This window comes from Cherax quadricarinatus, chromosome 15, assembly GCF_038502225.1.
Source record: "Cherax quadricarinatus isolate ZL_2023a chromosome 15, ASM3850222v1, whole genome shotgun sequence".
Lineage (NCBI taxonomy): Eukaryota > Metazoa > Arthropoda > Malacostraca > Decapoda > Parastacidae > Cherax > Cherax quadricarinatus.
In genome coordinates, this window is record NC_091306.1 from 328,183 (window position 1) to 342,870 (window position 14,688).

A 14,688-nucleotide genomic window follows, 5' to 3' on the forward strand; every position below is an offset into this window, starting at 1 on the left:
TTTTCCCTGTTGACCTGGTTGTTAGTTGACTGGTGTGGGTTGCATCCTGGGAGAGAAGATTAAGGACCCCAATGGAAATAAGTTACAGTCTTCGATGACACTGACTTTTTTGGGTTATCCTGGGTGGCAAATCCTCTGGGGTTAATTGTTTCTTGGTATTCTCAATAAGCCACACCAACAACAGTGCTACAGCAGCAGCAGCTGACAGTGCTACAGCAGCAGCAGCAGCAGCTGACAGTGCTACAGCAGCAGCAGATGATGCTACAGCAGCAGCAGACGATGCTACAGCAGCAGCAGCAGCTGATGGTGGTACAGCAGCAGCAGCAGCAGCTGATGGTGGTACAGCAGCAGCAGCAGCTGATGGTGGTACAGCAGCAGCAGCAGCTGACAGTGCTACAGCAGCAGCAGACGATGCTACAGCAGCAGCAGATGGTACTACGGCAGCAGCAGCAGCTGACGATGGTACAGCAGCAGCAGCAGCTGTACCACCAATAGTAGCGATGGTTGTTTGGGGTTTATTATACAACCTGGCCAGCTCGGAGACACGCACTCCACTTTCATACTTATCAATGATCTTTTTCTTCATCTCTATAGTAATTCTCACCCTTATTGCTGTAGGGTTGGCACTAGAAGTTTTCTTGGGGCCCATGGTCACTTATTTTTCAGATAAAATCACCAAAAACACTGTAATAATACGAAATGTTCCGATTGTATGCTTGGATGTTACCGCGGAGGCTGGCTGGTAAACAATGCCACCGGCGGAACATGTGAGGCTGGCTAAGGGCGCACATTAGACGCGTCTCGGACGAACAGCGTTGAGCGGGTTTTTTAGTGGTATGCGAGGCAAAATCTTGGCGATAAAATGTAGCGGTATGCGGATTTAACGTTATGCAAGGCCAACGGTATGCGGGGGTCCACTGTATACCATCTTTTAGGAGTGAAGAAGAGCAGAATGTAAGTGTGGTGGAGGTACCTGAGGCATTACGTAGAATGAAAGGGGGTAAAGCAGCTGGAACTGATGGGATCATGACAGAAATGTTAAAAGCAGGGGGAGATATAGTGTTGGAGTGGTTGGTACTTTTGTTTAATAAATGTATGAAAGAGGGGAAGGTACCTAGGGATTGGCGGAGAGCATGTATTGTCCCTTTATATAAAGGGAAAGGGGACAAGAGAGATTGTAAAAATTATAGAGGAATAAGTTTACTGAGTATACCAGGAAAAGTATACGGTAGGGTTATAATTGAAAGAATTAGAGGTAAGACAGAATGTAGGATTGCAGATGAGCAGGGAGGCTTCAGAGTGGGTAGGGGATGTGTAGATCAAGTGTTTACATTTAAGCATATATGTGAACAGTATTTAGATAAAGGTAGGGAAGTTTTTATTGCATTTATGGATTTAGAAAAGGCATATGATAGAGTGGATAGAGGAGCAATGTGGCAGATGTTGCAAGTATATGGAATAGGTGGTAAGTTACTAAATGCTGTAAAGAGCTTTTATGAGGATAGTGAGGCTCAGGTTAGGGTGTGTAGAAGAGAGGGAGCTTACTTCCCGGTAAAAGTAGGTCTTAGACAGGGATGTGTAATGTCACCATGGTTGTTTAATATATTAATAGATGGGGTTGTAAAAGAAGTAAATTCTAGGGTGTTCGGGAGAGGGGTGGGATTAAATTATGGGGAATCAAATTCAAAATGGGAATTGACAGTTACTTTTTGCTGATAATACTGTGCTTATGGGAGATTCTAAAGAAAAATTGCAAAGGTTAGTGAATGAGTTTGAGAATGTGTGTAAAGGTAGAAAGTTGAAAGTGAACATAGAAAAGAGTAAGGTGATGAGGGTATCAAATGATTTAGATAAAGAAAAATTGGATATCAAATTGGGGAGGAGGAGTATGGAAGAAGTGAATGTTTTCAGATACTTGGGAGTTGACGTGTCGGCGAATGGATTTATGAAGGATGAGGTTAATCATAGAATTGATGAGGGAAAAAAGGTGAGTGGTGCGTTGAGGCATATGTGGAGTCAAAAAACGTTATCTATGGAGGCAAAGAAGGGAATGTATGAAAGTATAGCAGTACCAACATTCTTATATGGATGTGAAGCTTGGGTGGTAAATGCAGCAGCGAGGAGACGGTTGGAGGCAGTGGAGATGTCCTGTCTAAGGGCAATGTGTGGTGTAAATATTATGCAGAAAATTCGGAGTGTGGAAATTAGGAGAAGGTGTGGAGTTAATAAAAGTATTAGTCAGAGGGCAGAAGAGGGGTTGTTGAGGTGGTTTGGTCATTTAGAGAGAATGGATCAAAGTAGAATGACATGGAAAGCATATAAATCTATAGGGGAAGGAAGGAGGGGTAGGGGTTGTCCTCGAAAGGGTTGGAAAGAGGGGGTAAAGGAGGTTTTGTGGGCGAGGGGCTTGGACTTCCAGCAAGCGTGCATGAGCGTGTTAGATAGGAGTGGAGACGAATGATACTTGGGACCTGACGATCTGTTGGAGTGTGAGCAGGGTAATATTTAGTGAAGGGATTCAGGGAAACCGGTTATTTTCATATAGTCGGACTTGAGTCCTGGAAATGGGAAGTACAATGCCTGCACTTTAGAGGGGTTTGGGATATTGGCAGTTTGGAGGGATATGTTGTGTATCTTTATATGTATATGCTTCTAAACTGTTGTATTCTGAGCACCTCTGCAAAAGCAGTGATAATGTGTGAGTGTGGTGAAAGTGTTGAATGATGATGAAAGTATTTTCTTTTTTTGGGGGATTTTCTTTCTTTTTTGGGTCACCCTGCCTCGGTGGGAGACGACCGACTTTTTTAAAAAAAAAAAAAAAAAAAAAAAAAAAAAGTAATGAGTGTACTGTATATGCATTTTATCACTCCACAGAGCTTTAAGCATTGTTGTAGTATATTATGTGTGGGTGGGGTGACCAGGAGGGCTACCACACCTAACTTCTTAGGGTAAATACTACTCACCTTTTGCCCTACATTAAGACTACAAGTATTTTGAAGTAAATAATGAGTGTACTGTGTGTGTATTTTACTTTTTTATTGTTTTAATGCCTAATTCTATTGCTAACTTATTATATGTTAGTGTAAACTTGTTATCTGGCACTTACATGCATTTATAAGTGGAAAAAAATGGCATTCTGCTTTCCGGCAGTAGCCTGGAACCTAACCTGCCATACAAGTGGGGCCCTACTGTAGTTATGCACAGTACATCTAATGAAAGTATCGTAGTGAGGTAAAATACTGTACAATAAAAACTGTTGATTTCTTGGCTTACATTCTACAAAGGTTTAAGTACTCCCACATTTTCTCTAGTAAATCATCAAAGTTCCATTTGTGGTGAGCAGATATTGGCACACAATGAGGGATTCGATAGATAATGTCCAACTCTTCAATGCTGATCTGATCTGAAATATGAAATTACTATTAATATTACAGAAGAAAACCTTGAGTTGCACGATCATAGCTCATATCTTCAATATGTAATTTAGATTTAAATTTTTATTTCCAACAGAAGCATGCCCATTTCCATTAAGGTGTGCCAGAGTGGAATTCACTTCCATTGGTTGCACAAATTTCAATTAACCGCTTCACAATCTGTGCCGTAGTAGTATGTACGGGTTTGAACCCTGGGTCTGTGCCTAAGTTCTACACCAAAATTCTTGCATGGTCATTGTACTCAAAAAACAAACAAACAAACAAACAAAAAAAAAACAGGGTGCCTGCATCTCATTGAGAGAAAGCCATCTTGGTATCCATTGTTGACCAAGCCCTGCAATAGCAAAAACCTCACTCCCCAGCAAATTGGGAATCTTCTCTTTCCAAGTGACAGTTCTAACAGTGATGAATGTGGAAGATGAATGCTATGGTTTTGAACAGTTAGTGACCGAAAGTAACACTCAGGATGACAGAAATAGTGCTGAAAACCCCAACAACCCTCTACCATCCACCTCTGGGGCTGGTCTGTCTGGTTCACGTTCAGTTTTACAATGCTGTAAGTGTGAAGGCTTACTCAGCCCTGTAACAACTTCAAACAGTATTACCAAGGCTGGCTCCTCCTCAGGAAAATTAATGAATAGAAAAAAAATAATAATTCACAAAGATAAACACTTTATTATTTATTAACGCAAACATAAAACAGTGAAACATGAAAGGTATATCCTATTTGAAAGAAAAATGAAAAATGAAATGAAAAAATGACATTTGAACTCAACGCTAATATATATATATATATAGTGATACTGGGGTGTCTGGTGTTGGTGACACTGCGTGTTGTTGAAATCGTAGCCGTTGCTGATGATGTGGGGGGGGGGGGGTCGCAGGTGTTGGTGACAACCCACCGGCTCGTTCTTCACAGAGTCTATAGCCATGAATAATTAATCCAGGTGACAGGAAAGCAGGTTCGTTACCACTGCTATGATGAGGGGTTAGGTCCTGCATTGGCATACATAACAGGTAGGTAGATCCAACATGGGACGTCTCAGGACATTAGTCCGTCTCCTTCAATTCTTCTCGTTGGTTGGCAGGTGCCCCAATCTGTCATTCCAAGCTGGAAAGAGAGACAGGTTACCCACTGCTTAAGAAATCACTCTCCTTGATAAGTACAATACCTAAAAGATGTGGTGATTATTAAAACATTTAAGAGATATCAAGGCTGAAAGGACTAAGTTTATTATTGGTCAAAAGTGAAGCTTTCAACCAATAAGTCCACTAGAATATGAGCAGACGTGTACTTACAGTAGTGCTGGGAGCTGTGAGTCGAGTGATTACTGTTTGACAGGAGCCCCACACGTCACCTTTCGCCGGGGGGGGGGGGGGTTGCGGGAGCTAGACTGACCCTACCTTAACAAGCAGCCGGCAATCAAACTATTGTTACCATATACTTGCTCGATACTCCTATCTGTTGAACTTTTCCCTCACACTCCCCCATACCAAGACTTATAGTCAAGGAGTATAAGAAGAATAGGCGAGGAAAAAGTTCTAACATGTGGAAGTCGCGTAAGGCAACAAATCTTCTACTGACTGTCACGACTTAACCAGTCAGAGAAATAATTAGATGAACCGTTTCTAAAATAAATTCTTTTCCCAGTAAATAAAATTTAAGTTTGGAGATACCCCACATAAGGGCCAAACATTCCTTTTCTATGGTGGAGTATCTCGTTTCTGCAGGAGGGAAGTTTTAGATTTAATAAATATACAGGAACTAGGAGTGTGTGTATTTTGTGCAGTAAGCACCTGACACCTATTGCAAGAACTATACTTCTTTGTAACCTGAGAGTACATTTTTTTTTTTTTTTCAACAAGTCGGTCGTCTCCAACCGAGGCAGGGTGACCCAAAAAAGAAAGAAAATCCCCAAAAAGAAAATACTTTCATCATCATTCAACACTTTCACCACACTCACACATTATCACTGCTTTTGCAGAGGTGCTCAGAATACAACAGTTTAGAAGCATATACGTATAAAGATACACAACATATCCCTCCAAACTGCCAATATCCCAAACCCCTCCTTTAAAGTGCAGGCATTGTACTTCCCATTTCCAGGACTCAAGTCCGACTATATGAAAATAACCGGTTTCCCTGAATCCCTTCACTAAATATTACCCTGCTCACACTCCAACAGATCGTCAGGTCCCAAGTATCATTCGTCTCCATTCACTCCTATCTAACACGCTCATGCACGCTTGCTGGAGTCCAAGCCCCTCGCCCACAACACCTCCTTTACCCCCCTCTTTCCAACCCTTTCGAGGACGACCCCTACCCCTCTTTCCTTCCCCTATAGATTTATATGCTTTCCATGTCATTCTACTTTGATCCATTCTCTCTAAATGGCCAAACCACCTCAACAACCCCTCTTCTGCCCTCTGACTAATGCTTTTATTAACTCCACACCTTCCCCTAATTTCCACACTCCGAATATTCTGCATAATACTTACACCACACATTGCCCTTAAACAGGACATCTCCACTGCCTCCAACCGTCTCCTCGCTGCTGCATTTACCACCCAAGCTTCACATCCATATAAGAGTGTTGGTACTACTATACTTTCATACATTCCCTTCTTTGCCTCCATAGATAACGTTTTTTGACTCCACATATACCTCAACGCACCACTCACCATTTTTTCCCTCATCAATTCTATGATTAACCTCATCCTTCATAAATCCATCCGCCGACACGTCAACTCCCAAGTATCTGAAAACATTCACTTCTTCCATACTCCTCCTCCCCAATTTGATATCCAATTTTTCTTTATCTAAATCATTTGATACCCTCATCACCTTACTCTTTTCTATGTTCACTTTCAACTTTCTACCTTTACACACATTCTCAAACTCATTCACTAACCTTTGCAATTTTTCTTTAGAATCTCCCATAAGCACAGTATCATCAGCAAAAAGTAACTGTATCAATTCCCATTTTGAATTTGATTCCCCATAATTTAATCCCACCCCTCTCCCGAACACCCTAGCATTTACTTCTTTTACAACCCCATCTATAAATATATTAAACAACCATGGTGACATTCCACATCCCTGTCTAAGACCTACTTTTACCAGGAAGTATTCTCCCTCTCTTCTACACACCCTAACCTGAGCCTCACTATCCTCATAAAAGCTCTTTACAGCATTTAGTAACTTACCACCTATTCCATATACTTGCAACATCTGCCACATTGCTCCTCTATCCACTCTATCATATGCCTTTTCTAAATCCATAAATGCAATAAAAACTTCCCTACCTTTATCTAAATACTGTTCACATATATGCTTCAATGTAAACACTTGATCTACACATCCCCTACCCACTCTGAAGCCTCCTTGCTCATCCGCAATTCTACATTCTGTCTTACCTCTAATTCTTTCAATTATAACCGTATACTTTTCCTGGTATACTCGGTAAACTTATTCCTCTATAATTTTTACAATCTCTTTTGTCCCCTTTCCCTTTATATAAAGGGACTATACATGCTCTCCGCCAATCCCTAGGTACCTTCCCCTCTTTCATACATTATTAAACAAAAGTACCAACCACTCCAACAATATATATCCCCCTGCTTTTAACATTTCTGTCACGATCCCATCAGTTCCAGCTGCTTTACCCCCTTTCATTCTATGTAATGCCTCACGTACCTCCACCACACTTACATTCTGCTCTTCTTCACACCTAAAAGATGGTATACCTCCCTGGCCAGTGCATGAAATTACCGCCTCCCTTTCTTCCTCAACATTTAAAAGTTCCTCAAAATATTCTCGCCATCTACCTAATACCTCCCTCTCCCCATCTACTAACTCCCCTACTCTGTTTTTAACTGACAAATCCATACTTTCCCTAGGCTTTCTTAACTTGTTTAACTCACTCCAAAATTTTTTCTTATTTTCATTTAAATTTCTTGACAGTGCCTCTCCCACTCTATCATCTGCTCTCCTTTTGCAATCTCTCACCACTCTCTTCACCCTTCTTTTACTCTCCATATACTCTGCTCTTCTTATAACAGTTCTGCTTTGTAAAAACCTCTCGTAAGCTACCTTTTTCTCTTTTATCACACCCTTTACTTCATCATTCCACCAATCACTCCTCTTTCCTCCTGCCCCCACCCTCCTATAACCACAAACTTCTGCCCCACATTCTAATACTGCATTTTTAAAACTATTCCAACCCTCTTCAACCCCCCCACTACTCATCTTTGCACTAGCCCACCTTTCTGCCAATAGTCGCTTATATCTCGCCCGAACTTCCTCCTCCCTTAGTTTATACACTTTCACCTCCCTCTTACTTGTTGTTGCCACCTTCCTCTTTTCCCATCTACCTCTTACTCTAACTGTAGCTACAACTAAATAATGATCCAATATATCAGTTGCCCCTCTATAAACATGTACATCCTGGAGCCTACCCATCAACCTTTTATCCACCAATACATAATCTAACAAACTACTTTCATTACGTGCTACATCATACCTTGTATATTTATTTATCCTCTTTTTCATAAAATATGTATTACTTATTACCAAATTTCTTTCTACACATAGCTCAATTAAAGGCTCCCCATTTACATTTACCTCTGGCACCCCAAATTTACCTACTACTCCCTCCATAACATTTTTACCCACTTCAGCATTGAAATCCCCAACCACCATTACTCTCACACTTGATTCAAAACTCCCCATGCATTCACTCAACATTTCCCAGAATCTCTCTCTCTCCTCTACATGCTTGGCCAAAAATAAGTGTGCTTGAGTTTATGCCACGTCTTACGATGAGCCGAGTGTTCGATCACTGGCAAATCATGAGCCATTTGAAGAACAGTCTCTCGACATGGTTTAGGAGCAACCAGGAGGGAATAATCTATCGCTGAAGAATGAGATTTAAATACAGATTTATATAAGATACCATTAATATATTCGAACTTATGAGATACGTATCTCCCATGGATAACTTTATTGTTAAAAGCTTGATTATGACAATCCCGAAGTGAAGGGCAATCGTGCTGTAAATTGACAAAGTCATCCTTGGACATAAAATCTGGGGAAATAAAAGGACTTATGGTGGGAGAAGAGAAGGTAGGAGAAGCCGGGGTTATGGTCTGAGCCCTAGTCAAGACATTGAGAGTGCCGGAGGCAATACCCTTACTTTCACCCGACGAGTGGAGAGGTGATCCTGCTACCTCACTATCGAGAGCAGTATCATCTGTTTCCACCCCCAAATGAACAGTATGAGACAATGCAGCTTCAGGTGCGGAATTGTTAAGGGGATTATTTAACTTGCAAGGAAGAGGAGCTGGAAAACTTAGATCCACGGGTGGTGACGAAAGATCCGCCTCTGAAGGAAGAACGGCACCTCTAATGTTACCCACTATTATAGAACAAGTAATTGGGGCTAGTACCGCATTAGTCCAACCGGTGAACCATTTAGTTTTCAAGTAACAACGTATTATAGGGAAAGTATTTTCACGACCCAAGTAATCTGAAAGAATAGAGGACACATGAGAGGTTTTAAAGTAAGGGAACAGTTTGTCCGAAATTACGATGCACGTACATCCAGTGTCACGTAATATGTCCGAGACTTTTATACCATTAACTGCTCCTGAACAGAAGGGTGCTTGGTCATTACCGTCAACAAAACATCTACCAACTTTCTCTATTTTCTTGGAAGGACAATCTGGACGTTTATGTCCGATACCACCACACCGATAACATGTTGGTATAATAGCTGGTGACTTTTTTTCTACTGTAGGCTTCTTAATCTTTGGTTCAGGTGAACCACTGCCCTTAAGGTTCGATCCCTTTAGGTCTTTATAGGAATTGTGAGCCTCAGCATACAAGTCAGCGGCCTCAGCAACTTCATCAGCTTTAATCAGGTTATGTTCTCTAATGAATGTTCGTATCTGGTGAGGAAGAGCTGTCAGGAACTGGTCAGCAACCATGAAGTCTCTAAGAGATTCATAACTGTGATCAATTCCTGAACTCTCTATCCAAAAGTCGAACAAACGAAAGAGTGTTACCTGTAACTGCTGAAAGTTTTGGCCTGGCTGTAAGGTGGCATACCTGAAATCTTTCCTATAAGAATTTGTGGTTTTTTGATATGCTTTAAGGATTGCCTTCTTCAGTAGGTTATAATTACATATGATATCCTGCTACAAAGTTGCATAGATATTCAAAGCTGTACCAGAAAATAACATTCCTAACCTGGTAGCCCAGGTGTCAGCAGGCCATTCACAGAGGGTAGCAGTATTTTCAAACCTGATAATGTATGAAGTAATGTCTTCACCCTCTGTGAAGGGAGGTAAATTAGGTGTTGGAATATGTGCACTAACTGCATGATGTTCAATTACTCCTTCCTCTAATTGTTGTTGTGTAAAAGTTAACTTTTTATTCTCTAATTCAAGGCGAGATTTTTCGAGCTCGCGATCTTTTTCTCTCTCTCTGAACACATCTTCTCTTATCTTTTGCTCTTTCCTCAAGTTCTCTTAATTTAACCTGTTCCTCACGTACTTTAGCTCTCTCCTCACGATCAAGTCTATCACGCTCCTTTTTGTCTTCTCTCTCTCTGTCTATCTTGGTTTTCTCTTTCAATTCTCTCTCTCTCTCCTTTTTATCCTCTCTTTCAATTCTCTCTTTCTCCTTTCTCTCCTCTCTTTCGATTCTCTCTCTCTCCTTTTCCTCTTCTCTTTTGATTCTCTCTCCTTTTCAATTCTTTCCTGGATTTTAGAACTAATGAAAGATTCTAAATTTTTCCCTGTTATTCCTAACTTACTTCCAGCATTCATCCAAAACTGGTATTCCTCCATACTTGCAAGAATAACTTAAACTACCAGGGGAAAATGAAACGGGTATCAAAGAAAACGGAGGGTTCAATTCCTGCTCTGCTCAAACTGTAAATAAACCAGAGGGCTCGATCCCCGCTTCAATTAAACAATATATATTAATGAAAACGAAGGGTTCTATGCCGGCTCCGAGCAAACAGTAAGTAGAATGGGGTCCCTTGACCATCCAATCTTCTCACCAACAAATCAAGAGTGTCCTACGACAGTTCCCTTGATATAATAAAGAGCTCAATGAAACAAATTGTCACTGGAAAATCTCGGGTCTCTAGAGTCTAATCCTCCAAAGTGTTTCAAGCTCACAAAAGGTGGCAGAATTAACTAGTATATCCTGCCTTGACTTGACTCACAATAAATTGAGACTATAACAATCACCAAATCTTTTAAATACCTGTACTGTAGTCCTACCATAGAGAATGATTACTCATGGTTGGTGGTAACCGTCTGTGGTATGCGGCGTTGAAGTTCCAATGGTAGATTCGAGGTGGAGTTGAATCTTGATTCAGTCGAGCGTATCCTGGCAAGGTCGCCACTTGTGAAGGCTTACTCAGCCCTGTAACAACTTCAGACAGTATTACCAAGGCTGGCTCCTCCTCAGGAAAATTAATGAATAGAAAAAGAAATAATAATTCACAAAGATAAACACTTTATTATTTATTAAAGCAAACATAAAACAGTGAAACATGAAAGGTATATCCTATTTGAAAGAAAAATGAAAAATGAAATGAAAAAATGACATTTGAACTCAACGCTAATATATATATATATATATATATATATATAGTGATACTGGGGTGTCTGGTGTTGGTGACACTGCGTGTTGTTGAAATCGTAGCCGTTGCTGATGATGTGGGGGGGGGTCGCAGGTGTTGGTGACAACCCACCGGCTCGTTCTTCACAGAGTCTATAGCCATGAATAATTAATCCAGATGACAGGAAAGCAGGTTCGTTACCACTGCTATGATGAGGGGTTAGGTCCTGCATTGGCGTACATAACAGGTAGGTAGATCCAACATGGGACGTCTCAGGACGTTAGTCCGTCTCCTTCAATTCTTCTCGTTGGTTGGCAGGTGCCCCAATCTGTCATTCCAAGCTCGAAAGAGACACAGGTTACCCACTGCTTAAGAAATCACTCTCCATGATAAGTACAATACCTAAAAGATGTGGTGATTATTAAAACATTTAAGAGATATCAAGGCTGAAAGGACTAAGCTTATTATTGGTTAAAAGTGAAGCTTTCAACCAATAAGTCCACTAGAATATGAGCAGGCGTGTACTAACAGTAGTGCTGGGAGCTGAGAGTAGAGTGATTACTGCTTGACCGGAGCCCCACACGTCACCTTTCGGGGGGGGGGGGGATAGAGGGAGCCAGACTGACCCTACCTTAACAAGCAGCCAGCAATCAAACTATTGTTACCATATACTTGCTCGATACTCCTATCTGTTGAACTTTTCCCTCACAATAAGTATAAGCTTATATTCTCCTGTGGCCAAGGCTCAGATGTGAGTAATGGTGATGACAGTGATGATTTTCATTTCCTAGCTAAAAAATGACCATTTATAGCTGATAATATGAGAATATATTTATAGATGGGGTTGTAAGAGAAGTGAATGCTAGGGTCTTGGCAAGAGGTGTGGAGTTAACAGATAAAGAATCAAACACAAAGTGGGAGTTGTCACAGTTGCTCTTTGCTGATGACACGGTGCTTTTGGGAGATTCCGATGAGAAATTGCAGAGGTTGGTGGATGAATTTGGTAGGGTATGTAAAAAAAGAAAATTAAAAGTGAATATAGGAAAGAGTAAGATTATGAGGATAACAAAAAGATTAGGTGATGAAAGATTGGATATCATATTGGAGGGAGAGAGTATGGAGGAGGTGAATGTATTCAGATATTTAAGAGTGGACATGTCAGCAAATGGGTCTATGAAGGATGAGGTGAATCACAGAACTGATGAGGGGAAAAGGGTGTATGGTGCACCTAGGAGTCTGTGGAGACAAAGAACTTTGTCCGTGGAAGCAAAGAGGGAAATGTACGAGAGTACAGTGGACCCCCGGTTAACGATATTTTTTCTTTCCAGAAGTATGTTCAGGTGCCAGTACTGACCGAATTTGTTCCCATAAGGAATATTGTGAAGTAGATTAGTCCATTTCAGACCCCCAAACATACACGTACAAACGCACTTACATAAATACACTTACATAATTGGTCGCATTCGGAGGTGATCGTTATGCGGGGGTCCACTGTATAGTTGTACCAACACTCTTGTATGGGTGTGAAGCATGGGTGATGAATGTTGCAGCGAGAATGCTGGAAGCAGTGGAGATGTCATGTCTGAGGGCAATGTGTGGTGTGAATATAATGCAGAAAATTCGTAGTTTGGAAATTAGGAGAAGGTGTGGGATTACCAAAACCATTATCCAGAGGGCTGAAGAGGGGTTGTTGAGGTGATTCGGACATGTAGAGAGAATGGAACAAAACAGAATGACTTCAAGAGTGTATAAATCTGAAGTGGAGGGAAGGCGGGGTAGGGGTCAGCCTAGGAAGGGTTGGAGGGAGGGGGGTAAAGGTGGTTTTGGGTGCGAGGGGCTTGGACTTCCGGCAAGCGTGGATGAGCGTATTTGATAGGAGTTAATGGAGACAAATGGTTTTTAACCCTTTGACTGTCGCGGTCGTATATATACGTCATGGGAGATACCGTGTTTGACATATCTATACGCATGAATTCTAGCGGCTTCAAATCAAGCGGGAGAGGGCTGGTAGGCCTACACGAGAGAGAATGGGTCTCAGTGGTCGGTGTGCACCCTGTGAAAAAAATCTGGGACTCAGCGGTGCATTGTGGGAACGCCATCTTGGTAGTCCATTTTCACCATGCCTCGCGGTAAGAAGTTCCTCACTCCTCGGCGGACTGGAGGTCTTTTGTTCCCAAGTGATAGCTCAAACAGTGATGATAGTGTCAGTGAAAATGAATTCCCTGGTTTTGAAGCGGGTGTGACCGAAAAAATTACCCAGGATAACATAATTAGTGATGAAAACCCAGATGACCCACAACCTTCCACTTCTGGTGCTGGGCCGGCTCGTTCATGTTCACCTGTACCAGGACGAAAGAGGAAACTATTTGCTCATGTACAAGACTCAGATGTGAGCAGTGCAAGTGATAGTGATTTCAAGGTTATTGAAAGCAGTTCTAGTTGTGAGAGTGAGGGTGAATATTCCCCAGTGAAGCGGCAGTATATACGACGTCGCATGCGGTCTGGTAGTGTGCCACATGCTCTTCCAAGAGGAAGGAGTACATCTCAGAGCACATTCCGTGGCCCTACACCATGTCCTGATAGTGATGATGACGATATTGTTACGATGGGTATCAATGATGCAAGTGAGGCAGCAGGCGGTGGTGGTGATGGTGGCATGAGTCATGTGGCACCAGCAGCAGGCCACGCTACTACCCGCGCTGCTGACTCTGCACAACTACAACCAGCCTCACCCGACCCCACACTCCCACAACCACAACCTGCACAACCACAACCACATTACAATATCCAGAACGCACCAGCTGACCTCATCTGGGATTGGCAGCAAGATGACGAGTTTGTTCCCAATCCCCATGACTTTGATGGAGGACAAAGTGGAATACAGCCATCATGTACACTTGGGAACAATCCCACTGAACTGGAATGCTTTCAGTTGTTCTTCGATGAACCCCTGATGGACATTATTGCCTACACCAGTGGAAGGACACAACTGTGGCAGAGATGTATCAAGGACACAACTGTGGCAGAGATGTATCTGTTCTTTGCCACAATAATGCTTATGCCACATGTGTATAAGCATAGTGTCAACACATACTGGGCGACAGACCGCCTTATTTCAATCCCTGCTTTCAGTGACATTATACCAGTGAATAGATTTGTGTTACTGTTACGTATGTTACACGTTTCAGACAAAACCAGGCCTGACAGATGCGACAGGTTATATAAGATCAGACGTGTGTTTATGTACCTGAAACAAAAGTGCTGTATGTATTTTTATCCCTTCAGGAAGCTTGTTATTGACGAGTCTTTGATCTTGTTCAAAGGAAGACTCTCATTCAAGCAGTATATACCAAGCAAGAGGAAAAGCTTTGGTATAAAGTTATTTGTTTTGTGTGATTGCAAAACTGGTCTGGTTTTGGATATACATGTAATTGTGTACACTTGCGGTAAAAGAATGGAAGATACCAGAAAGTTACTGGGTATCTCTGGTGATGTGGTTAGAACAATAATGGAGCCATATCTTGGTAAGAGGCATATTTTATATACTGACAACTGGTAAACAAGCCCTATACTCAGTGATTTCTTGCGAGTGAACATGACAGATGTGTGTGGCACAG

At 41.7% G+C, this 14,688-nt stretch overlaps 1 protein-coding gene across 1 annotated transcript in view; it reads right to left on the minus strand.

Moving 5' to 3' along the window:
- Positions 1 to 14,688, minus strand: part of 128up (GTP-binding protein 128up) — a 71,740-nt gene that overhangs the window by 17,481 nt on the left and 39,571 nt on the right. Inside the window, exon 7 of the mRNA XM_070085081.1 lies at positions 3,274 to 3,403. Within this exon, the coding sequence (XP_069941182.1) occupies positions 3,274 to 3,403 (130 nt within the window). The remainder of the gene's footprint in view (positions 1 to 3,273; positions 3,404 to 14,688) is intronic.